This window comes from Gobius niger (genome assembly GCF_951799975.1).
Source record: "Gobius niger genome assembly, chromosome: 4".
In the NCBI taxonomy this organism is placed as follows: Eukaryota; Metazoa; Chordata; class Actinopteri; order Gobiiformes; family Gobiidae; genus Gobius; species Gobius niger.
Window position 1 is genome coordinate 173081 of NC_136855.1, and position 26813 is coordinate 199893.

The 26813-nt window shown below is 45.9% G+C and overlaps 2 protein-coding genes across 3 annotated transcripts in view; one reads left to right on the forward strand and one right to left on the reverse strand.

Moving 5' to 3' along the window:
- Window positions 1–7984, reverse strand: part of vps33b (VPS33B late endosome and lysosome associated) — a 26244-nt gene extending 18260 nt beyond the window's left edge. Inside the window, exons 1-8 of one of the 2 annotated variants that reach the window (XM_079555886.1) lie at window positions 7894–7984; window positions 7067–7179; window positions 5727–5807; window positions 5291–5352; window positions 5141–5190; window positions 4249–4316; window positions 2841–2886; window positions 2676–2770 (exon numbers count right to left, since the gene is read on the reverse strand). In XM_079555886.1, coding sequence (XP_079412012.1) covers window positions 2676–2770; window positions 2841–2886; window positions 4249–4316; window positions 5141–5190; window positions 5291–5352; window positions 5727–5807; window positions 7067–7159 — 495 coding nt within the window. In that variant the 5' untranslated portion in view covers window positions 7160–7179; window positions 7894–7984. Of the gene's footprint in view, window positions 1–2675; window positions 2771–2840; window positions 2887–4248; window positions 4317–5140; window positions 5191–5290; window positions 5353–5726; window positions 5808–7066; window positions 7214–7893 lie in introns of those variants that run through there. The other variant, XM_079555885.1, reaches the window with a different exon arrangement.
- The window catches only part of hddc3 (HD domain containing 3), a 23090-nt gene continuing 4158 nt past the window's right edge, over window positions 7882–26813 (forward strand). Inside the window, exons 1-4 of the mRNA XM_079555887.1 lie at window positions 7882–8035; window positions 10586–10714; window positions 19355–19410; window positions 25005–25245. Of these exons, the coding sequence (XP_079412013.1) occupies window positions 10597–10714; window positions 19355–19410; window positions 25005–25245 (415 nt within the window). The 5' untranslated portion in view covers window positions 7882–8035; window positions 10586–10596. The remainder of the gene's footprint in view (window positions 8036–10585; window positions 10715–19354; window positions 19411–25004; window positions 25246–26813) is intronic.

A 26813-nucleotide genomic window follows, 5' to 3' on the forward strand; every position in this document is an offset into this window, starting at 1 on the left:
GTGCCTTGTCTTGTAGAGAGTGACTACAGTAAAGTGCCTTGTCTTGTAGAGAGTGATGACAGTAAAGTGCCTTGTCTTGTAGAGAGTGATGACAGTAAAGTGCCTTGTCTTGTAGAGAGTGACTACAGTAAAGTGCCTTGTCTTGTAGAGAGTGATGACAGTAAAGTGCCTTGTCTTGTAGAGAGTGATGACAGTAAAGTGCCTTGTCTTGTAGAGAGTGATTACAGTAAAGTGCCTTGTCTTGTAGAGAGTGATGACAGTAAAGTGCCTTGTCTTGTAGAGAGTGACTACAGTAAAGTGCCTTGTCTTGTAGAGAGTGATTACAGTAAAGTGCCTTGTCTTGTAGAGAGTGATTACAGTAAAGTGTCTTGTCTTGTAGAGAGTGATGACAGTAAAGTGCCTGGTCTTGTAGAGAGTGATTACAGTAAAGTGTCTTGTCTTGTAGAGAGTGATGACAGTAAAGTGCCTGGTCTTGTAGAGAGTGATGACAGTAAAGTGCCTTGTCTTGTAGAGAGTGATTACAGTAAAGTGCCTTGTCTTGTAGAGAGTGATTACAGTAAAGTGCCTTGTCTTGTAGAGAGTGATGACAGTAAAGTGTCTTGTCTTGTAGAGAGTGATGACAGTAAAGTGCCTTGTCTTGTAGAGAGTGACTACAGTAAAGTGCCTTGTCTTGTAGAGAGTGATTACAGTAAAGTGCCTTGTCTTGTAGAGAGTGATGACAGTAAAGTGCCTTGTCTTGTAGAGAGTGATTACAGTAAAGTGTCTTGTCTTGTAGAGAGTGATGACAGTAAAGTGCCTGGTCTTGTAGAGAGTGATGACAGTAAAGTGCCTTGTCTTGTAGAGAGTGATTACAGTAAAGTGCCTTGTCTTGTAGAGAGTGATGACAGTAAAGTGCCTTGTCTTGTAGAGAGTGATGACAGTAAAGTGCCTGGTCTTGTAGAGAGTGATTACCAGGAAAGTGCCTTGTCTTGTAGAGAGTGATTACCAGGAAAGTGTCTTGTCTTGTAGAGAGTGATGACAGTAAAGTGCCTTGTCTTGTAGAGAGTGATGACAGTAAAGTGCCTTGTCTTGTAGAGAGTGATGACAGTAAAGTGTCTTGTCTTGTAGAGAGTGATTACAGTAAAGGGCCTTGTCTTGTAGAGAGTGATGACAGTAAAGTGCCTTGTCTTGTAGAGAGTGACTACAGTAAAGTGCCTTGTCTTGTAGAGAGTGATGACAGTAAAGTGCCTTGTCTTGTAGAGAGTGATTACAGTAAAGTGCCTGGTCTTGTAGAGAGTGATTACCAGGAAAGTGCCTGGTCTTGTAGAGAGTGACTACAGTAAAGTGCCTTGTCTTGTAGAGAGTGATTACCAGGAAAGTGCCTGGTCTTGTAGAGAGTGATGACAGTAAAGTGCCTTGTCTTGTAGAGAGTGATTACAGTAAAGTGCCTGGTCTTGTAGAGAGTGACTACAGTAAAGTGCCTTGTCTTGTAGAGAGTGATTACCAGGAAAGTGCCTGGTCTTGTAGAGAGTGATGACAGTAAAGTGCCTTGTCTTGTAGAGAGTGATGACAGTAAAGTGCCTTGTCTTGTAGAGAGTGATGACAGTAAAGTGCCTTGTCTTGTAGAGAGTGATGACAGTAAAGTGCCTTGTCTTGTAGAGAGTGATGACAGTAAAGTGCCTTGTCTTGTAGAGAGTGACTACAGTAAAGTGCCTTGTCTTGTAGAGAGTGATGACAGTAAAGTGCCTTGTCTTGTAGAGAGTGACTACAGTAAAGTGCCTTGTCTTGTAGAGAGTGATGACAGTAAAGTGCCTTGTCTTGTAGAGAGTGATGACAGTAAAGTGCCTTGTCTTGTAGAGAGTGATGACAGTAAAGTGCCTTGTCTTGTAGAGAGTGACTACAGTAAAGTGCCTTGTCTTGTAGAGAGTGATGACAGTAAAGTGCCTTGTCTTGTAGAGAGTGATGACAGTAAAGTGCCTTGTCTTGTAGAGAGTGATTACAGTAAAGTGCCTTGTCTTGTAGAGAGTGATGACAGTAAAGTGCCTTGTCTTGTAGAGAGTGACTACAGTAAAGTGCCTTGTCTTGTAGAGAGTGATGACAGTAAAGTGCCTGGTCTTGTAGAGAGTGATGACAGTAAAGTGCCTTGTCTTGTAGAGAGTGATTACAGTAAAGTGCCTTGTCTTGTAGAGAGTGATGACAGTAAAGTGCCTTGTCTTGTAGAGAGTGATGACAGTAAAGTGCCTGGTCTTGTAGAGAGTGATTACCAGGAAAGTGCCTTGTCTTGTAGAGAGTGATTACCAGGAAAGTGTCTTGTCTTGTAGAGAGTGATGACAGTAAAGTGCCTTGTCTTGTAGAGAGTGATGACAGTAAAGTGCCTTGTCTTGTAGAGAGTGATGACAGTAAAGTGTCTTGTCTTGTAGAGAGTGATTACAGTAAAGGGCCTTGTCTTGTAGAGAGTGATGACAGTAAAGTGCCTTGTCTTGTAGAGAGTGACTACAGTAAAGTGCCTTGTCTTGTAGAGAGTGATGACAGTAAAGTGCCTTGTCTTGTAGAGAGTGATTACAGTAAAGTGCCTGGTCTTGTAGAGAGTGATTACCAGGAAAGTGTCTTGTCTTGTAGAGAGTGATTACAGTAAAGTGCCTGGTCTTGTAGAGAGTGATTACAGTAAAGTGTCTTGTCTTGTAGAGAGTGATTACCAGGAACGTGTCGGTGAAGAACTCTGGCAGCTCCAGGCTGATGATGTCATCGTCCACAGGTAACAGGTGGAAGTCCCACTGGTCACATGACACGTCTGCACCAATCACAGTCGGCGGGTTTTAAACATGGATTTATTAATGTAGATTTAGGTAAAGCGTCTGTACCTCCGAACACGCCGCGCTCCTCCAGGACGGACTCACAGGCGAAGAACTGAGGGAGAACAGACCACAACCAGTCACAGAACCAGTCACAGACCAGTCACAGAACCAGTCACAGAACCAGTCACAGAACCAGTCACAGAACCAGTCACAGAACCAGAACCAGTCAGAGAACCAGTCACAGAACCAGTCACAGAACCAGTCACAGAACCAGTCACAGAACCAGTCACAGAACCAGTCACAGAACCAGTCACAGAACCAGTCACAGAACCAGACACAGAACCAGTCACAGAACCAGTCACAGAACCAGTCACAGAACCAGTCACAGAACCAGTCAGAGAACCAGTCACAGAACCAGACACAGAACCAGTCACAGAACCAGTCACAGACCAGTCACAGAACCAGACACAGAACCAGTCAGAGAACCAGTCACAGAACCAGTCACAGAACCAGACACAGAACCAGACACAGAACCAGACACAGAACCAGTCAGAGAACCAGTCACAGAACCAGTCACAGAACCAGTCAGAGAACCAGTCACAGAACCAGACACAGAACCAGACACAGAACCAGTCAGAGAACCAGTCACAGAACCAGTCACAGAACCAGTCAGAGAACCAGTCACAGAACCAGACACAGAACCAGACACAGAACCAGTCAGAGAACCAGTCACAGAACCAGTCACAGACCAGTCACAGAACCAGTCACAGAACCAGACACAGAACCAGTCACAGAACCAGTCACAGAACCAGTCACAGAACCAGTCACAGACCAGTCACAGAACCAGTCACAGAACCAGACACAGAACCAGTCACAGAACCAGTCACAGACCAGTCACAGAACCAGTCACAGAACCAGTCACAGACCAGTCACAGAACCAGTCACAGAACCAGTCACAGAACCAGACACAGAACCAGTCACAGACCAGTCACAGAACCAGACACAGAACCAGACACAGAACCAGTCACAGAACCAGACACAGAACCAGACACAGAACCAGTCACAGAACCAGACACAGAACCAGTCACACAACCAGTCACAGAACCAGTCACAGAACCAGACACAGAACCAGTCACAGAACCAGACACAGAACCAGACACAGAACCAGTCACAGAACCAGAACCAGAACCAGTCACAGAACCAGTCACAGAACCAGTCAGCCCTGTGGCAGCTGTGGTCAAGTATAGTAGTACTGCAGTAATAGTACAGTAGTATAGTATTATTGTAGTAATAGTATAATAGTATAGTAGTACTGTAGTAAAAGTATAGTAGTGTTAGTAGTATCATGGTATAGTAGTACTGTAGTAATAGTATAATAGTATAGTAGTACTGCAGTAATAGTATCATAGTATAGTAGTATAGTAGTACTGCAGTAATAGTGTAGTAGTATAGTAGTATTGTAGTACTGCAGTACCTTCTGAGGGGTGAAGATGATCTTGTAGCGTCGCACTCGTCCCAGAGCTTTATCCGAGTTCACCAGGTCTGAACAAAAACATCAGTTTACTGTTAATGTAAAACTGCTGGACCACTGAGAGCGCTCCCCCCCTTACCTGAGCTCTTCTACAGTTCAGCTTTACCCAAATCTAGAGCTTCTTGACTAAAGAAGTACTAAAGGCCAGTACTAAAGGCTATAGCCTATAGTACTGGCGACAGTGCAGGTGCAGACTGTCGTTGTGTCCTTGGGCAAGACACTTCACCCAGTGCCCGTGTGTGAGTGGGTGGTGGTGGTCGGGGGGGGGGGGGGCAGATGTGAGCAGCCTGAATGAACCCCCTCCCTTTCATGAAGCGCTATACAAAAAACATTCCCTTCCCTTCCTCTATAGGCCAGAGTAACGCCTCATTTGAAAGCTAAGACCTACAAAACTGATTTTTCCCATTTTAATTGTGTTGTTGTTGCTTTTCCAGAACATTTTTGTGGCTCTTTTTTGCTTTTTCATCACTTTTAAATTGTGTTTTTTCTGCATTTTCATCCTCGTTTTGTTTTTGGGACAGTGCATGTAAACGAGCCACACCGGATTGTAAAGCTTTGGCACAATTCATGCAATTCATTCACTTTGAATGCTTTAGTATTAGTACATGAAGTACTCTGTATATGAAGCATCAGTAGTATTAGTACATGAAGTACTCTGTATATGAAGCATCAGTAGTATTAGTACATGAAGTACTCTGTATATGAAGCATCAGTAGTATTAGTACATGAAGTACTCTGTATATGAAGCATCAGTAGTATTAGTACATGAAGTACTCTGTATATGAAGCATCAGTAGTATTAGTACATGAAGTACTCTGTATATGAAGTTTCTCACCGCAGATCCATGTGACCGTCTGGATCCGAGGTCTGATCAGGAAACACAGTCTGTGACACAAACCACAGTTAATGTGGACGTCAGGGACATAATCTGCAAACCCTCACGTGTGGGCGGGGCTTGTGGTGTGGTGGGCGGAGCTACACTTACTGCTCGGCCACGGAGACGATGGGTTTATGCTCCACTTTGTAGAGTTTGTCCACTTCGTGTTGCTGTTGACACAGATGAGAGTTCACGTGTGAGTTCACGTGTGAGTTACACGTCAGTTACATGTCAGTTACGTGTCAGTTACGTGTCAGTTACGTGTCAGTTACATGTCAGTTACACGTCAGTTACACGTCAGTTACACGTCAGTTACACGTCAGTTACATGTCAGTTACATGTCAGTTACATGTCAGTTACACGTCAGTTACACGTCAGTTACACGTCAGTTACATGTCAGTTACATGTCAGTTACATGTCAGTTACGTGTCAGTTACATGTCAGTTACATGTCAGTTACATGTCAGTTACATGTCAGTTACATGTCAGTTACATGTCAGTTACATGTCAGTTACGTGTTAATTAAACGGTAATGAAAGCGTTACTTTGAGTGTGGACACGTTGGCGATTCGATCCAGGGGACTCATCAGGTCTGGGTCGATGAACAGGTCCTTCTTCCCTGGAAGCTTCACACACAGTTACATTACTGGGTTACTACGGTAACAGTTACTTTACTGGGTTACTACGGTAACAGTTACTTTAATGGGTTACTACGGTAACAGATACTTTAATGGGTTACTACGGTAACAGATACTTTACTGGGTTACTACGGTAACAGATACTTTAATGGGTTACTATGGTAACAGTTACTTTAATGGGTTACTACGGTAACAGATACTTTACTGGGTTACTACGGTAACAGATACTTTAATGGGTTACTACGGTAACAGTTACTTTAATGGGTTACTACGGTAACAGATACTCTATCGTTCAGACCCAACTCTCCAGAGACTTAGAGAATAATGAATGGTCAAACAGTACGAACACTTTTAAATGAAGATTTGTAAAAAGCATTTGGTGTTTTCTTTAAACTCTTGAAGTCTGTGGAGATTCTGAACGTGAGTTTGTTTCCGTTGTTCTGTTGAGGTTTGCATGAGGAGGACCAGAGGAGGGAGAGGAGGTGCAGAGGAGGGAGAGGAGGTGCAGAGGAGGAGAAGATGAGGGGCAGAAGAGAAGCAGAGGAGGAGGAGCAGAGGAGGAAGAGAAGAGGAGGGGGAGCAGAGAAGGAGAAGAGGAGCTGAGGAGGAGGAGCAGAGGAGGAAGAGGAGAGGAGGAGGAGCAGAGGAGGAGAAGAGGAGGAGGTGCAGAGGAGGAGAAGAGGAGCTGAGGAGGAGGAGCAGAGGAGGAAGAGAAGAGGAGGGGGAGCAGAGAAGGAGAAGAGGAGCTGAGGAGGAGGAGCAGAGGAGGAAGAGGAGAGGAGGAGGAGCAGAGGAGGAGAAGAGGAGGAGGTGCAGAGGAGGAGAAGAGGAGCTGAGGAGGAGGAGCAGAGGAGGAAGAGAAGAGGAGGGGGAGCAGAGGAGGAGAAGAGGAGCTGAGGAGGAGGAGCAGAGGAGGAGAAGAGGAGCTGAGGAGGAGGAGCAGAGGAGGAAGAGGAGAGGAGGGGGAGCAGAGGAGGAGAAGAGGAGGAGGTGCAGAGGAGGAGAAGAGGAGGAGGTGCAGAGGAGGAGAAGAGGAGCTGAGGAGGAGGAGCAGAGGAGGAGAAGAGGAGCTGAGGAGGAGGAGCAGAGGAGGAAGAGGAGAGGAGGAGGAGGAGCAGAGGAGGAAGAGGAGAGGAGGAGGAGCTGAGGAGGGGCAGAAGAGGAGCTGAGGAGGGAGAGGAGGAGCAGAGGAGGAAGAGGAGAGGAGGAGGAGCAGAGGAGGAGAAGAGGAGCTGAGGAGGCTGTACCTGCTCCAGGAGGAAGATGAGCTGGTCTCGGGCCACTCTCTTCAGGACAGACACGTCCGGCAGCGGAGGAGCGTCTCTGCGCTGAGACGCCATAACTCCCCCTGCCTAAACCTCTGTGGACCAGAACCAGAAACCAGGTTCAGACCAGGTTCAGACTGGGTTCACACCGGGGCTGCACAATCACAATCACAACGTGAATTTATTCAGTCAAATGTGTGATTTTAGGTTTCACATTCTAACTGAAACATGTCTTGTCTTTTTCTTTGCACTTTGATATTTCATGCTTTGTTTCCTTCATACAGTTATTGCTCCTTGAACCTCACAGACGTACAGCGTTTAGTCACAGGTGCGATCAGTGAGAAGGACTGAGGTTTGAACATCCGACCAGGAGGTATCCGGAACAGATGCCCTAACCACTGCAGCTGCTCCTTTCGACGTGAAGGAGCAGCGGCTCTACTCCGAGCTCCTCTCGGGTAACTGAGCTCCTCACCTGATCTCGAAGGGTGCGCCCAGCCACCCTGTGAAGGAAACTCATTTCATTCATTTCAGTGTTCATTCTCTCCAGCAACATCCCACAACACTAAAGTTAATGTCGCTGACACGTTTCTGAATGATCTGTGTGATAACCTTTAGGTCATAATTAATATTCACTGTTTCTTTGTATTTTCTTGATCTGCAGGGACATGTATTTGGTTCATTTATATTCATTGTCCCTTTAAATGAACAAAATAAACCCACCATTATTGTTGTTCCTCACTGTGTTTAAGAATCTCCCACAGAACATGTTTGACAGAGACAGAGGATACTCCTGATTACCTCAGTATTACCTCAGTATTACTTCACTGCAGCCTTTGCTAATTCCGTTGTAACTGCAGTGTTAGCGCAGCCCTGGTCCCGGTGTCCCGGTGTCCCGGTGTCTCGGTGTCCGGTCCCGGGGCACAGCTCTGTGGCTCCAGGGTTCGGTTAAAGGTCCGTTTGTTCCAGATAAATAATGTGATTCTGTTCAGGACGCGGAGCCGCAGCAGCGAAATGCGGAAGTGCTAGCTTAGTGTTAGCCGTTAGCTTCGAGGCTAAAAACAAAGGCTACTCCTGTAAATATGATGAATTCAGCCTCATATAGCGCCTGCTCTGTCCCCGAGTGAGGCGCACGGACCTGCTTCCTGGTGATTATGGTGGTGAAAAACGGAAACCGCGGGGTAACTTTAGTTTATTTAATGTTTTAAAATCACGGAGGCTAAATTAGTGGAGGGCGGAAGTGACGTAGGCTGCGTAGCTGATGCGGAAGTGCAGCGGACAGAACAGGTCGGTGTTTTTTAAACTTTGTGAAAGACTTTTAGGAAATAAAAACAACAGAGCGCTCCTTGTGTTTCGAAGAGTCCGGGGAACTATGGGCCTGAGGCGGAGGTAGCAGAGAGTGACGTCACGTTTAGCAGATAAATATTGTAGTTACGTGTTTACGTCAGTGACACGTTTGGGAGATCACAGAAACACCACTTTAATGTCTGTTTATCAGTTCTTCATATGTTATTTAGCAGCATGTGAAAGCAGATTTTCGAAATGTAGATTCAAATAAATGTGACGAAGAAAAACCACAACAAATTGACACAGAAAACAGCCTTGTTATACAGGTTAGAGATGCACCGATCCAGCTTTTTTGCTTCCGATACTGACACTGGGGGTTTGAGCAGGGCCGTATTTAAGTAAATAGAGCCCCGGGGCTTAAGTTTTTTCAGGGCCCCCCATAATCAATCAATATTTATTTAAATAGCGCCTCAACAACACCTGTACATATACTGTATATGTCTGTCGGATTTCCCTCTCTCTACAGTGAAAGGATCAATGAATGATTTTTTAGAAATTTGACTAAGCAGAAGTAACTTCTGAAACATAGCACAGCCCTTGCGGAAGAACCTTTTCTACTGCCAGACTGGTGGTGGGACTCATTTAAAAGGGGGGTCTGAGGGTCCTCCCCCAGAGATCTTTATTATTTTAATGGTGCATTTTGGTGCATTTTCATCAGACCTTGTCTATAACTGGTTAAGACCTGGTGTAGTCCTGCTTTAGTCCTGCTTTAGTCCTGCTTTAGTCTTGGTTTAGACCTGGTTTATTCTCGGGTAAAAAATCATCTGATAAATGCTTTTCTCGACACTCAAAGACACTTTATATTGCATTATTTATTCACTCCATACTTGGTGGTGGTAAGCTACTATTGTAGCCACAGCTGCCCTGGGGTTGACTGACAGAAGCAAGGCAACTAGTCTGCGCCATCACCCCTCCCACCACCACCAACCACTCACTTACTCACTACATTCGTGAGGCTTCCTGGTGTTTCCAAAACGGTCTCCCATCCAAGTACCGACCTTAGCTTCCAAGGTCTGACGGGATCAGGCAGAGCCAATGCCACATACCGCCTTAAGTCTCCAGGTTCAGCCCTTCAAAAGAAGATACAGCAGGTCTGGATGGACCATAGCCTCCTGCCTGAGGGGGGAGGGGGGGAGGTGCAGGTCTGGATGGACCATAGCCTCCTGCCTGAGGGGGGAGGGGGGGAGGTGCAGGTCTGGATGGACCGTAGCCTCCTGCCTGAGGGCAGAGGGCGGGAGGTACGGGTCTGGATGGACCGTAGCCTCCTGCCTGAGGGCAGAGGGCGGGAGGTACGGGTCTGGATGGACCGTAGCCTCCTGCCTGAGGGCAGAGGGCGGGAGGTACGGGTCTGGATGGACCGTAGCCTCCTGCCTGAGGGCAGAGGGCGGGAGGTACGGGTCTGGATGGACCGTAGCCTCCTGCCTGAGGGGAAATGCGGGAGGTACGGGTCTGGATGGACCGTAGCCTCCTGCCTGAGGGCAGAGAGCGGGAGGTACAGGTCTGGATGGACCGTAGCCTCCTGCCTGAGGGGAAATGCGGGAGGTGCGGGTCTGGATGGACCGTAGCCTCCTGCCTGAGGGCAGAGGGCGGGAGGTGCGGGTCTGGATGGACCGTAGCCTCCTGCCTGAGGGGAGAGGGCGGGAGGTGCAGGTCTGGATGGACCGTAGCCTCCTGCCTGAGGGGAGAGGGCGGGAGGTGCAGGTCTGGATGGACCGTAGCCTCCTGCCTGAGGGGAAATGCGGGAGGTACGGGTCTGGATGGACCGTAGCCTCCTGCCTGAGGGGAAATGCGGGAGGTACGGGTCTGGATGGACCGTAGCCTCCTGCCTGAGGGCAGAGAGCGGGAGGTACAGGTCTGGATGGACCGTAGCCTCCTGCCTGAGGGGAAATGCGGGAGGTGCGGGTCTGGATGGACCGTAGCCTCCTGCCTGAGGGCAGAGGGCGGGAGGTGCGGGTCTGGATGGACCGTAGCCTCCTGCCTGAAGGGAGAGAGCGGGAGGTACAGGTCTGGATGGACCGTAGCCTCCTGCCTGAAGGGACAGAGCGGGAGGTACGGGTCTGGATGGACCGTAGCTTCCTGCCTGAGGGGAGAGGGGGGGAGGTGCAGGTCTGGATGGACCGTAGCCTCCTGCCTGAATAGTCTTGTGATCTGTTGTAGATTATCCAAAGATGGCGGCTGTGTGTGATGTGGCATTACTGTTGGAAACTGCGAACTTCGCCGCAGAGAAACATCGGAATCAACGGCGCAAGGATCCAGCGGCCACGCCCTACATCAACCACCCTATAGGTACGACATCAACCACCCTATAGGTACGACATCAACCACCCTATAGGTACGACATCAACCACCCTATAGGTACAACATCAACCACCCTATAGGTACGACATCAACCACTCTATAGGTACGACATCAACCACCCTATAGGTACGACATCAACCACCCTATAGGTACGACATCAACCACCCTATAGGTACAACATCAACCACCCTATAGGTACGACATCAACCACCCAATAGGTACGACATCAACCACTCTATAGATACGACATCAACCACCCAATAGATACGACATCAACCACCCAATAGGTACGACATCAACCACCCAATAGGTACGACATCAACCACCCAATAGGTACGACATCAACCACCCAATAGGTACGACATCAACCACCCTATAGGTACGACATCAACCACCCTATAGATACGACATCAACCACTCTATAGATACGACATCAACCACTCTATAGCTACGACATCAACCACTCTATAGATACGACATCAACCACTCTATAGATACGACATCAACCACCCTATAGGTACAACATCAACCACCCTATAGGTACGACATCAACCACCCAATAGGTACGACATCAACCACCCAATAGGTACGACATCAACCACCCTATAGATACGACATCAACCACTCTATAGATACGACATCAACCACCCTATAGATACGACATCAACCACTCTATAGATACGACATCAACCACTCTATAGGTACGACATCAACCACTCTATAGGTACGACATCAACCACTCTATAGGTACGACATCAACCACCCTATAGGTACGACATCAACCACCCTATAGATACGACATCAACCACTCTATAGATACGACATCAACCACCCTATAGGTACGACATCAACCGCCCTATAGATACGACATCAACCACTCTATAGATACGACATCAACCACCCTATAGGTACGACATCAACTACCCTATAGGTACGACATCAACCACCCAATAGGTACGACATCAACCACCCTATAGGTACGACATCAACCACTCTATAGATACAACATCAACCACTCTATAGATACGACATCAACCACTCTATAGATACGACATCAACCACTCTATAGATACGACATCAACCACTCTATAGGTACGACATCAACCACCCTATAGGTACGACATCAACCACTCTATAGATACGACATCAACCACTCTATAGATACGACATCAACCACTCTATAGATACGACATCAACCACTCTATAGGTACGACATCAACCACCCTATAGGTACGACATCAACCGCCCTATAGATACGACATCAACCACTCTATAGATACGACATCAACCACCCTATAGGTACGACATCAACTACCCTATAGGTACGACATCAACCACTCTATAGATACGACATCAACCACCCTATAGGTACGACATCAACCGCCCTATAGGTACGACATCAACCACTCTATAGATACGACATCAACCGCTCTATAGATACGACATCAACCACTCTATAGATACGACATCAACCACCCTATAGGTACGACATCAACCGCCCTATAGGTACGACATCAACCACTCTATAGATACGACATCAACCGCTCTATAGATACGACATCAACCACCCTATAGATACGACATCAACCACTCTATAGATACGACATCAACCGCTCTATAGATACGACATCAACCACTCTATAGATACGACATCAACCACCCTATAGATACGACATCAACCACCCTATAGGTACGACATCAACCACTCTATAGGTACGACATCAACCACTCTATAGATACGACATCAACCACTCTATAGATACGACATCAACCACTCTATAGATACGACATCAACCACCCTATAGGTACGACATCAACCACTCTATAGATACGACATCAACCACTCTATAGATACGACATCAACCACTCTATAGATACGACATCAACCACTCTATAGATACGACATCAACCACTCTATAGGTACGACATCAACCACTCTATAGATACGACATCAACCACTCTATAGATACGACATCAACCACTCTATAGATACGACATCAACCACTCTATAGATACGACATCAACCACCCTATAGATACAACATCAACCACCCTATAGATACGACATCAACCACCCTATAGGTACAACATCAACCACTCTATAGGTACGACATCAACCACCCTATAGATACGACATCAACCACTCTATAGATACGACATCAACCACTCTATAGATACGACATCAACCACCCTATAGATACGACATCAACCACTCTATAGGTACGACATCAACCACCCTATAGATACGACATCAACCACTCTATAGATACGACATCAACCACTCTATAGATACGACATCAACCACCCTATAGGTACGACATCAACCACCCTATAGATACGACATCAACCACCCTATAGGTACGACATCAACCACCCTATAGGTACGACATCAACCACCCTATAGATACGACATCAACCACTCTATAGATACGACATCAACCACCCTATAGATACGACATCAACCACCCTATAGGTACGACATCAACCGCCCTATAGGTACGACATCAACCACTCTATAGGTACGACATCAACCACTCTATAGATACGACATCAACCACTCTATAGGTACGACATAAACCACCCTATAGGTACGACATCAACCACCCTATAGATACGACATCAACCACTCTATAGGTACGACATCAACCACTCTATAGATACGACATCAACCACTCTATAGGTACGACATCAACCACTCTATAGATACGACATCAACCACTCTATAGGTACGACATCAACCACTCTATAGATACGACATCAACCACTCTATAGGTACGACATCAACCACTCTATAGGTACGACATCAACCACTCTATAGATACGACATCAACCACTCTATAGATACGACATCAACCACTCTATAGATACGACATCAACCACCCTATAGGTACGACATCAACCACCCTATAGGTACGACATCAACCACTCTATAGGTACGACATCAACCACTCTATAGATACGACATCAACCACCCTATAGATACGACATCAACCACCCTATAGATACGACATCAACCACCCTATAGATACGACATCAACCACTCTATAGATACGACATCAACCACCCTATAGGTACGACATCAACCACCCTATAGATACGACATCAACCACCCTATAGGTACAACATCAACCACTCTATAGATACGACATCAACCACCCTATAGATACGACATCAACCACCCTATAGATACGACATCAACCACTCTATAGATACGACATCAACCACCCTATAGATACGACATCAACCACCCTATAGATACGACATCAACCACTCTATAGATACGACATCAACCACTCTATAGGTACGACATCAACCACCCTATAGATACGACATCAACCACCCTATAGGTACGACATCAACCACCCTATAGGTACGACATCAACCACTCTATAGATACGACATCAACCACCCTATAGATACGACATCAACCACTCTATAGATACGACATCAACCACTCTATAGGTACGACATCAACCACTCTATAGATACGACATCAACCACTCTATAGATACGACATCAACCACTCTATAGATACGACATCAACCACCCTATAGATACGACATCAACCACTCTATAGATACGACATCAACCACTCTATAGGTACGACATCAACCACTCTATAGATACGACATCAACCACTCTATAGATACGACATCAACCACTCTATAGATACGACATCAACCACCCTATAGATACGACATCAACCACCCTATAGATACGACATCAACCACTCTATAGATACGACATCAACCACTCTATAGATACGACATCAACCACCCTATAGATACGACATCAACCACTCTATAGATACGACATCAACCACTCTATAGATACGACATCAACCACTCTATAGATACGACATCAACCACCCTATAGGTACGACATCAACCACCCTATAGGTACGACATCAACCACCCTATAGATACGACATCAACCACCCTATAGATACGACATCAACCACTCTATAGATACGACATCAACCACTCTATAGATACAACATCAATCACCCTATAGATACGACATCAACCACTCTATAGATACGACATCAACCACTCTATAGGTACGACATCAACCACTCTATAGATACGACATCAACCACTTTATAGATACGACATCAACCACTCTATAGATACGACATCAACCACTCTATAGATACAACATCAATCACCCTATAGATACGACATCAACCACTCTATAGATACGACATCAACCACTCTATAGGTACGACATCAACCACTCTATAGATACGACATCAACCACTTTATAGATACGACATCAACCACTCTATAGATACGACATCAACCACTCTATAGATACGACATCAACCACCCTATAGGTACGACATCAACCACTCTATAGATACGACATCAACCACCCAATAGATACGACATCAACCACTCTATAGATACGACATCAACCACCCTATAGGTACGACATCAACCACTCTATAGGTACGACATCAACCACCCTATAGATACGACATCAACCACTCTATAGATACGACATCAACCACCCTATAGGTACGACATCAACCACTCTATAGGTACGACATCAACCACCCTATAGATACGACATCAACCACCCTATAGATACGACATCAACCACTCTATAGATACGACATCAACCACCCTATAGATACGACATCAACCACTCTATAGATACGACATCAACCATTCTATAGGTACGACATCAACCACTCTATAGATACGACATCAACCACTCTATAGGTACGACATCAACCACTCTATAGATACGACATCAACCACTCTATAGATACGACATCAACCATTCTATAGATACGACATCAACCACTCTATAGATACGACATCAACCATTCTATAGGTACGACATCAACCACTCTATAGATACGACATCAACCATTCTATAGGTACGACATCAACCACTCTATAGATACGACATCAACCATTCTATAGATACGACATCAACCATTCTATAGGTACGACATCAACCACTCTATAGATACGACATCAACCACTCTATAGATACGACATCAACCATTCTATAGGTACGACATCAACCACTCTATAGATACGACATCAACCATTCTATAGGTACGACATCAACCACTCTATAGATACGACATCAACCACTCTATAGATACGACATCAACCACTCTATAGATACGACATCAACCATTCTATAGGTACGACATCAACCACTCTATAGATACGACATCAACCATTCTATAGGTACGACATCAACCACTCTATAGATACGAAATCAACCACTCTATAGATACGACATCAACCACTCTATAGATACGACATCAACCACCCTATAGATACGACATCAACCACCCTATAGGTACGACATCAACCACTCTATAGGTACAACATCAACCACCCTATAGATACGACATCAACCACTCTATAGATACGACATCAACCACTCTATAGGTACGACATCAACCACTCTATAGATACGACATCAACCACTCTATAGATACAACATCAACCACTCTATAAATACGACATCAACCACTCTATAGATACGACATCAACCACTCTATAGGTACGACATCAACCACTCTATAGGTACGACATCAACCACTCTATAGATACGACATCAACCACTCTATAGATACGACATCAACCACTCTATAGATACGACATCAACCACCCTATAGATACGACATCAACCACTCTATAGATACGACATCAACCACTCTATAGATACGACATCAACCACCCTATAGATACGACATCAACCACTCTATAGATACGACATCAACCACCCTATAGATACGACATCAACCACTCTATAGATACGACATCAACCACCCTATAGATACGACATCAACCACTCTATAGATACGACATCAACCACTCTATAGATACGACATCAACCACTCTATAGATACGACATCAACCACTCTATAGATACGACATCAACCACCCTATAGATACGACATCAACCACTCTATAGATACGACATCAACCACTCTATAGATACGACATCAACCACTCTATAGATACGACATCAACCACTCTATAGATACAACATCAACCACCCTATAGATACGACATCAACCACTCTATAGATACGACATCAACCACTCTATAGATACGACATCAACCACTCTATAGATACGACATCACCCTATAGATACGACATCAACCACCCTATAGATACGACATCAACCACCCTATAGGTACGACATCAACCACCCTATAGATACGACATCAACCACTCTATAGGTACGACATCAACCACTCTATAGATACGACATCAACCACCCTATAGATACGACATCAACCACCCTATAGATACGACATCAACCACTCTATAGGTACAACATCAACCACCCTATAGATACGACATCAACCACTCTATAGATACGACATCAACCACTCTATAGGTACGACATCAACCACTCTATAGATACGACATCAACCACTCTATAGATACAACATCAACCACTCTATAAATACGACATCAACCACTCTATAGATACGACATCAACCACTCTATAGGTACGACATCAACCACTCTATAGGTACGACATCAACCACTCTATAGATACGACATCAACCACTCTATAGATACGACATCAACCACTCTATAGATACGACATCAACCACCCTATAGATACGACATCAACCACTCTATAGATACGACATCAACCACTCTATAGATACGACATCAACCACCCTATAGATACGACATCAACCACTCTATAGATACGACATCAACCACTCTATACATACGACATCAACCACTCTATAGATACGACATCAACCACCCTATAGATACGACATCAACCACTCTATAGATACGACATCAACCACTCTATAGATACGACATCAACCACTCTATAGATACGACATCAACCACTCTATAGATACGACATCAACCACTCTATAGATACGACATCAACCACTCTATAGATACGACATCAACCACCCTATAGATACGACATCAACCACTCTATAGATACGACATCAACCACTCTATAGATACGACATCAACCACTCTATAGATACGACATCAACCACTCTATAGATACAACATCAACCACCCTATAGATACGACATCAACCACTCTATAGATACGACATCAACCACTCTATAGATACGACATCAACCACTCTATAGATACGACATCACCCTATAGATACGACATCAACCACCCTATAGATACGACATCAACCACCCTATAGGTACGACATCAACCACCCTATAGATACGACATCAACCACTCTATAGGTACGACATCAACCACTCTATAGATACGACATCAACCACCCTATAGATACGACATCAACCACCCTATAGATACGACATCAACCACCCTATAGGTACGACATCAACCACTCTATAGGTACGACATCAACCACTCTATAGGTACGACATCAACCACTCTATAGATACGACATCAACCACTCTATAGATACGACATCAACCACTCTATAGGTACGACATCAACCACTCTATAGGTACGACATCAACCACTCTATAGATACGACATCAACCACCCTATAGATACGACATCAACCACTCTATAGATACGACATCAACCACTCTATAGGTACGACATCAACCACTCTATAGGTACGACATCAACCACTCTATAGATACGACATCAACCACTCTATAGATACGACATCAACCACTCTATAGATACGACATCAACCACTCTATAGGTACGACATCAACCACTCTATAGGTACGACATCAACCACTCTATAGGTACGACATCAACCACTCTATAGGTACGACATCAACCACTCTATAGATACGACATCAACCACTCTATAGATACGACATCAACCACTCTATAGGTACGACATCAACCACTCTATAGGTACGACATCAACCACTCTATAGATACGACATCAACCACCCTATAGATACGACATCAACCACTCTATAGATACGACATCAACCACCCTATAGATACGACATCAACCACTCTATAGATACGACATCAACCACCCTATAGATACGACATCAACCACCCTATAGATACGACATCAACCACTCTATAGGTACGACATCAACCACTCTATAGGTACGACATCAACCACCCTATAGGTACGACATCAACCACTCTATAGATACGACATCAACCACTCTATAGGTACGACATCAACCACTCTATCGATACGACATCAACCACTCTATAGATACGACATCAACCACTCTATAGATACGACATCAACCACCCTATAGATACGACATCAACCACCCTATAGGTACGACATCAACCACTCTATATCTCATTTTGTTGCATTTTTGTTGTGTTTTTTTCATGTTCTTGTTGCTTTTGTAGAGTTTTGGTCGCATTTATTTTTTTGTGTAATGTAACCGTGATGAAACGTCATAAAAACGTCACAAAAACGCAGAAAGAGCTTCGGTCTTAGGTTTCAAATGAGGCGTCACTGTGGCCTTCAGGCTGTAGGTCTCAGGTCAAGAAGCTTTAAGATTTAGGAGGTTCGATGGCGACTGAAGTGTTTTTCTCCCACAGCTGTGACTTTAGAGTCTGTAAAAAAAAGGAAACCGTGGGATCTTTATGAAATACATTTAAAAAGTCATGAGCAGCAGAAGAAACAAAGATCATCAGGAACTCAACTAAACGACTAAACTGTTTATGAAACGTTTCTGTTCAGGAGTCGCACGGATCCTGAGTCACGAGGCGGGAGTCACAGACCTCAGTGTCCTACAGGTGAGTCAGTGTCCTACAGGTGAGTCAGTTACAGGTGAGTCAGTTACAGGTGAGTCAGTTACAGGTGAGTCAGTGTCCTACAGGTGAGTCAGTTACAGGTGAGTCAGTGTCCTACAGGTGAGTCAGTTACAGGTGAGTCAGTTACAGGTGAGTCAGTGTCCTACAGGTGAGTCAGTTACAGGTGAGTCAGTGTCCTACAGGTGAGTCAGTTACAGGTGAGTCAGTTACAGGTGAGTCAGTTACAGGTGAGTCAGTTACAGGTGAGTCAGTTACAGGTGAGTCAGTTACAGGTGAGTCAGTTACAGGTGAGTCAGTGTCCTACAGGTGAGTCAGTTACAGGTGAGTCAGTTACAGGTGAGTCAGTGTCCTACAGGTGAGTCAGTTACAGGTGAGTCAGTTACAGGTGAGTCAGTTACAGGTGAGTCAGTTACAGGTGAGTCAGTGTCCTACAGGTGAGTCAGTTACAGGTGAGTCAGTGTCCTACAGGTGAGTCAGTTACAGGTGAGTCAGTTACAGGTGAGTCAGTTACAGGTGAGTCAGTTACAGGTGAGTCAGTTACAGGTGAGTCAGTTACAGGTGAGTCAGTGTCCTACAGGTGAGTCAGTGTCCTACAGGTGAGTCAGTTACAGGTGAGTCAGTGTCCTACAGGTGAGTCAGTTACAGGTGAGTCAGTTACAGGTGAGTCAGTTACAGGTGAGTCAGTTACAGGTGAGTCAGTTACAGGTGAGTCATTTACAGGTGAGTCAGTTACAGGTGAGTCAGTTACAGGTGAGTCAGTTACAGGTGAGTCAGTGTCCTACAGGTGAGTCAGTTACAGGTGAGTCAGTTACAGGTGAGTCAGTTACAGGTGAGTCAGTTACAGGTGAGTCAGTTACAGGTGAGTCAGTTACAGGTGAGTCAGTTACAGGTGAGTCAGTTACAGGTGAGTCAGTTACAGGTGAGTCAGTGTCCTACAGGTGAGTCAGTTACAGGTGAGTCAGTTACAGGTGAGTCAGTTACAGGTGAGTCAGTTACAGGTGAGTCAGTTACAGGTGAGTCAGTTACAGGTGAGTCAGTGTCCTACAGGTGACTCAGTTACAGGTGAGTCAGTTACAGGTGAGTCAGTTACAGGTGAGTCAGTTACAGGTGACTCAGTTACAGGTGAGTCAGTTACAGGTGAGTCAGTTACAGGTGAGTCAGTTACAGGTGAGTCAGTTACAGGTGAGTCAGTTACAGGTGAGTCAGTTACAGGTGAGTCAGTTACAGGTGAGTCAGTTACAGGTGAGTCAGTTACAGGTGAGTCAGTTACAGGTGAGTCAGTTACAGGTGAGTCAGTTACAGGTGAGTCAGTTACAGGTGAGTCAGTTACAGGTGAGTCAGTTACAGGTGAGTCAGTTACAGGTGAGTCAGTTACAGGTGAGTCAGTTACAGGTGAGTCAGTTACAGGTGAGTCAGTGTCCTACAGGTGAGTCAGTGTCCTACAGGTGAGTCAGTGTCCTACAGGTGAGTCAGTTACAGGTGAGTCAGTTACAGGTGAGACAGTTACAGGTGAGTCAGTTACAGGTGAGTCAGTTACAGGTGAGTCAGTTACAGGTGAGTCAGTTACAGGTGAGTCAGTTACAGGTGAGTCAGTTACAGGTGAGTCAGTTACAGGTGAGTCAGTTACAGGTGAGTCAGTTACAGGTGAGTCAGTGTCCTACAGGTGAGTCAGTGTCCTACAGGTGAGTCAGTGTCCTACAGGTGAGTCAGTTACAGGTGAGTCAGTTACAGGTGACTCAGTTACAGGTGAGTCAGTTACAGGTGAGTCAGTTACAGGTGACTCAGTTACAGGTGAGTCAGTTACAGGTGAGTCAGTTACAGGTGACTCAGTTACAGGTGAGTCAGTTACAGGTGAGTCAGTTACAGGTGAGTCAGTTACAGGTGAGTCAGTGTCCTACAGGTGAGTCAGTTACAGGTGAGTCAGTTACAGGTGAGTCAGTTACAGGTGAGTCAGTGTCCTACAGGTGAGTCAGTTACAGGTGAGTCAGTTACAGGTGACTCAGTTACAGGTGAGTCAGTTACAGGTGAGTCAGTTACAGGTGAGTCAGTTACAGGTGAGTCAGTGTCCTACAGGTGAGTCAGTTACAGGTGGGTCAGTGTCCTACAGGTGAGTCAGTTACAGGTGAGTCAGTGTCCTACAGGTGAGTCAGTTACAGGTGAGTCAGTGTCCTACAGGTGAGTCAGTTACAGGTGAGTCAGTGTCCTACAGGTGAGTCAGTGTCCTACAGGTGAGTCAGTTACAGGTGAGTCAGTTACAGGTGGGTCAGTGTCCTACAGGTGAGTCAGTTACAGGTGAGTCAGTTACAGGTGAGTCAGTGTCCTACAGGTGAGTCAGTTACAGGTGAGTCAGTTACAGGTGGGTCAGTGTCCTACAGGTGAGTCAGTTACAGGTGAGTCAGTGTCCTACAGGTGAGTCAGTGTCCTACAGGTGAGTCAGTTACAGGTGAGTCAGTTACAGGTGAGTCAGTTACAGGTGAGTCAGTTACAGGTGAGTCAGTGTCCTACAGGTGAGTCAGTTACAGGTGAGTCAGTGTCCTACAGGTGAGTCAGTTACAGGTGAGTCAGTTACAGGTGAGTCAGTGTCCTACAGGTGAGTCAGTTACAGGTGAGTCAGTGTCCTACAGGTGAGTCAGTTACAGGTGAGTCAGTTACAGGTGAGTCAGTTACAGGTGAGTCAGTTACAGGTGAGTCAGTTACAGGTGACTCAGTTACAGGTGAGTCAGTTACAGGTGAGTCAGTTACAGGTGAGTCAGTTACAGGTGAGTCAGTGTCCTACAGGTGAGTCAGTTACAGGTGAGTCAGTTACAGGTGAGTCAGTTACAGGTGAGTCAGTGTCCTACAGGTGAGTCAGTTACAGGTGAGTCAGTTACAGGTGACTCAGTTACAGGTGAGTCAGTTACAGGTGAGTCAGTTACAGGTGAGTCAGTTACAGGTGAGTCAGTTACAGGTGAGTCAGTGTCCTACAGGTGAGTCAGTTACAGGTGGGTCAGTGTCCTACAGGTGAGTCAGTTACAGGTGAGTCAGTGTCCTACAGGTGAGTCAGTTACAGGTGAGTCAGTGTCCTACAGGTGAGTCAGTTACAGGTGAGTCAGTGTCCTACAGGTGAGTCAGTGTCCTACAGGTGAGTCAGTTACAGGTGAGTCAGTTACAGGTGGGTCAGTGTCCTACAGGTGAGTCAGTGTCCTACAGGTGAGTCAGTTACAGGTGAGTCAGTTACAGGTGAGTCAGTGTCCTACAGGTGAGTCAGTTACAGGTGAGTCAGTTACAGGTGAGTCAGTGTCCTACAGGTGAGACAGTTACAGGTGAGTCAGTGTCCTACAGGTGAGTCAGTGTCCTACAGGTGAGTCAGTTACAGGTGAGTCAGTTACAGGTGAGTCAGTGTCCTACAGGTGAGTCAGTTACAGGTGAGTCAGTTACAGGTGGGTCAGTGTCCTACAGGTGAGTCAGTTACAGGTGAGTCAGTGTCCTACAGGTGAGTCAGTGTCCTACAGGTGAGTCAGTTACAGGTGAGTCAGTTACAGGTGAGTCAGTTACAGGTGAGTCAGTTACAGGTGAGTCAGTTACAGGTGAGTCAGTGTCCTACAGGTGAGTCAGTTACAGGTGAGTCAGTTACAGGTGAGTCAGTGTCCTACAGGTGAGTCAGTTACAGGTGAGTCAGTTACAGGTGAGTCAGTTACAGGTGACTCAGTTACAGGTGAGTCAGTTACAGGTGAGTCAGTGTCCTACAGGTGAGTCAGTTACAGGTGAGTCAGTGTCCTACAGGTGAGTCAGTTACAGGTGAGTCAGTGTCCTACAGGTGAGTCAGTTACAGGTGAGTCAGTTACAGGTGAGTCAGTTACAGGTGAGTCAGTTACAGGTGAGACAGTTACAGGTGAGTCAGTTACAGGTGAGTCAGTTACAGGTGAGTCAGTTACAGGTGAGTCAGTTACAGGTGAGTCAGTTACAGGTGAGTCAGTTACAGGTGAGTCAGTGTCCTACAGGTGAGTCAGTTACAGGTGAGTCAGTGTCCTACAGGTGAGTCAGTTACAGGTGAGTCAGTGTCCTACAGGTGAGTCAGTGACAGGTGAGTCAGTTACAGGTGAGTCAGTTACAGGTGAGTCAGTTACAGGTGAGACAGTTACAGGTGAGTCAGTTACAGGTGAGTCAGTTACAGGTGAGTCAGTTACAGGTGAGTCAGTTACAGGTGAGTCAGTTACAGGTGAGTCAGTTACAGGTGAGTCAGTGTCCTACAGGTGAGTCAGTTACAGGTGAGTCAGTTACAGGTGAGTCAGTTACAGGTGAGTCAGTTACAGGTGGGTCAGTGTCCTACAGGTGAGTCAGTTACAGGTGAGTCAGTGTCCTACAGGTGAGTCAGTTACAGGTGAGTCAGTTACAGGTGAGTCAGTGTCCTACAGGTGAGTCAGTTACAGGTGAGTCTGTTACAGGTGAGTCAGTTACAGGTGAGTCAGTGTCCTACAGGTGAGTCAGTGTCCTACAGGTGAGTCAGTTACAGGTGAGTCAGTGTCCTACAGGTGAGTCAGTGTCCTACAGGTGAGTCAGTTACAGGTGAGTCAGTGTCCTACAGGTGAGTCAGTGTCCTACAGGTGAGTCAGTTACAGGTGAGTCAGTGTCCTACAGGTGAGTCAGTTACAGGTGAGTCAGTTACAGGTGAGTCAGTTACAGGTGAGTCGTTTTACAGGAGTTTATGGCACACACAAAGAGACTAACCCCGGGCTCACATTAACTACGATCTGGGTCCGGTCCGGGTTCGGTCCTGATCCGGTCCGGGTTTGCCCCAAACTACCACTCCCAGTGAGTCCGGCTGACACTGGCTCTGCCGGCTCAGACCCAGACGCTGCTCCAGGCACAGAAACGGCGTTCACCAGAACAGAAGTGCGGGTTTCCCACTGGAGCGAGTTTACGTGATGATCAGCCCCGTATATACGTAGTTTTTGTAACAAAAGCCGTATTTGCCAGAACAACGACTCTCCCCAGTGAAGCTTTAACTCACTCCTGCCCCCGTGTCACTGGTAACGGAGACATGTTTACATTTACGACATTACGCGCGTGTACAGGTGGTAAACCAGACCAGATAAGGAGCGAGCAGAACGATTTTATTTTGAAATACACCGGCTCTTCTTTCCTCACGAGACCTGACTTCCTGCTTGGCTCGTGTTTTTCTGTCAGCTCGATCCGCTGGGGCTCCGGCCTCCGGCAAAAACACACTTCTGTGGATTCTTTCCGTTGCCGCCGGACGGCCTCGGGAGCCGAAACAGGACTTTGCGCAGCAGTGTGAGTCTGCAACATTGCTTCCGCAAACTTTCTAAGTTCGCGTACCGGACCTTAACCGGATTTAATGTGAGCCGGGGGTAAAGGAGCAGGAGGTCTGGCTCCGAGCACAGAACAAGTGCACTAGAAGTCATTTGTGCGTCATGTTTCGCTCCTCTCTATTATTGAGTGTGTCAGTGTGGCTGAATGAAGATTGTTGTTCCTATACTATAATTATTTAGATCAGTTAGTCTCATCCGAGTGCATTTCTCTGCTTTGTTGACTGTGTGTTGAGCTGCATCTGACAGATAAATGTGACTGTGAACCAGGCGGCGCTGCTCCACGACACGGTGGAGGACACAGACACGTCTCTGCAGGAGCTGGAGTCTCTCTTTGGGACGGTCGTCTCCAGGATCGTGGCCGAAGTCACCGACGACAAGACTCTGCCCAAAGCCCAGAGGAAGCGCCTTCAGGTGGAGCACGCTCGCCACTGCAGCCCCCAGGCCAAACTGGTGAAGCTCGCAGACAAGTTATACAACCTGAGAGACCTGAACACCAGCACGCCACAGGGTAAGGACTAAACATCCTCCACCGACGGGCCACGGAACCTGAGCCAGCAGACAAAGGAACTCATTCATTAACAACATCGGCACTTGAGTCGCTCCATAAAACTCCACACTTTACAGACTCCACTCAAACACATTTGGAAGGTTTTAAACACACAGATCTAAGTAACAGGGACATAACATGGCTCAGTGCTGCCCCCTGCTGGATGAGTGAGGCCAGACGCATGACCCACAGAGGCTCATGAGGAAAACCGAAAACATCTTTAAGAAACACAATTATCCCACTGCTTTAACCTCTGAACCTGAACCGAGCACATTTACTCCAGTTTGGCTTTACCCAAATCCTAAAGCAAAACACTGCCAAAAGGGCGACAAAAACACAACAAAAAAAGTGACAATAACACATGACTAAAGCAACAAAAAACGAGCAGGAAAACCACGAAAGAGCAAAACAAAGTGACCAAAACAGGACAAGGAAACTATGAAAGCACGACAGAAAAGTCAGTTTTCAGGTCTGAGCTGGAGGTTAAGTAAGGGATAATGTATAGAACGCTGGTCATTATCGGGAAAATAAGCACCGACAGGGCGAACCGGACCCCGACGCGAAGCGGAGGGGTCTTGTTTCGCCCTGAAGGTACTTATTTTCCCGATAATGACCAGCGTTCTATACATTATCCCGCTTATTATACGGCCATTTGCCAACTGAACACACACAACATAAACTTCGTACGCTTTTATGAAGGCCGAAAGGTTTATTTAATGACATCCGCGACAAATAGTTCCCAAAAGTTTGCGCGTTGCGCTGCAGCGTTTGGCTAGGCTAGAAGCAGCAAGGCTAGCAGCTAGCCTAGCTGCTTAGTTGAAGGCGCAGTTGGAGGAATGGTGGTGAATCTTTGGGTAAATTGAAAGTCAGACTCACGCTAACTTCACGAGCAATTCCCCGACTTCTCTCTCAGTGACGGGGACAGAGACAGTGTCGCTACTACGTACGCGTGGAGTGATATGAAAGCACGAACTCCGTTGCCATGGGCAGCGGTCATTATTTTTTTCAGAGGTCCTTTATCAGAAAATAATGACCGGTAGAACGTTGGGAAATCCCATTCAAATCAACGGAGCTTCTACTTACGTTGTGAAGAGCCATATAATAATATAGTTTAGTAAATGATTCCAAACATAACGACCGTGGCTTCGATAGGGCTGGTGATATATCGATATTTAAGATACATCAATATATTTTTAAATGAGATCTGGAATTAAATCATATCCATATCTGAAACTGAGCACTTTATTTTGTTTTCTCTTTATACATAAATGACTGAGAATATCAATGTTGGGATATATATCGTATATCAATATTCAAACTAAATATATCGCAATGTAACTTTTGGTTATTGCCCATTCCTAGGGTTAGACTAGACTTCAGTTTAAGTTCACTGCTTTGAAAACTGAACTGAACATCATTTACATTAGAAACGACTGAATAATAAACATCACATGAACCGGGAAGTCCAGTCTGAAACACAGTCTGGACGTTGTGAATGCCGCTCCTCGACTGGAGCTCAGCCTCGAGGC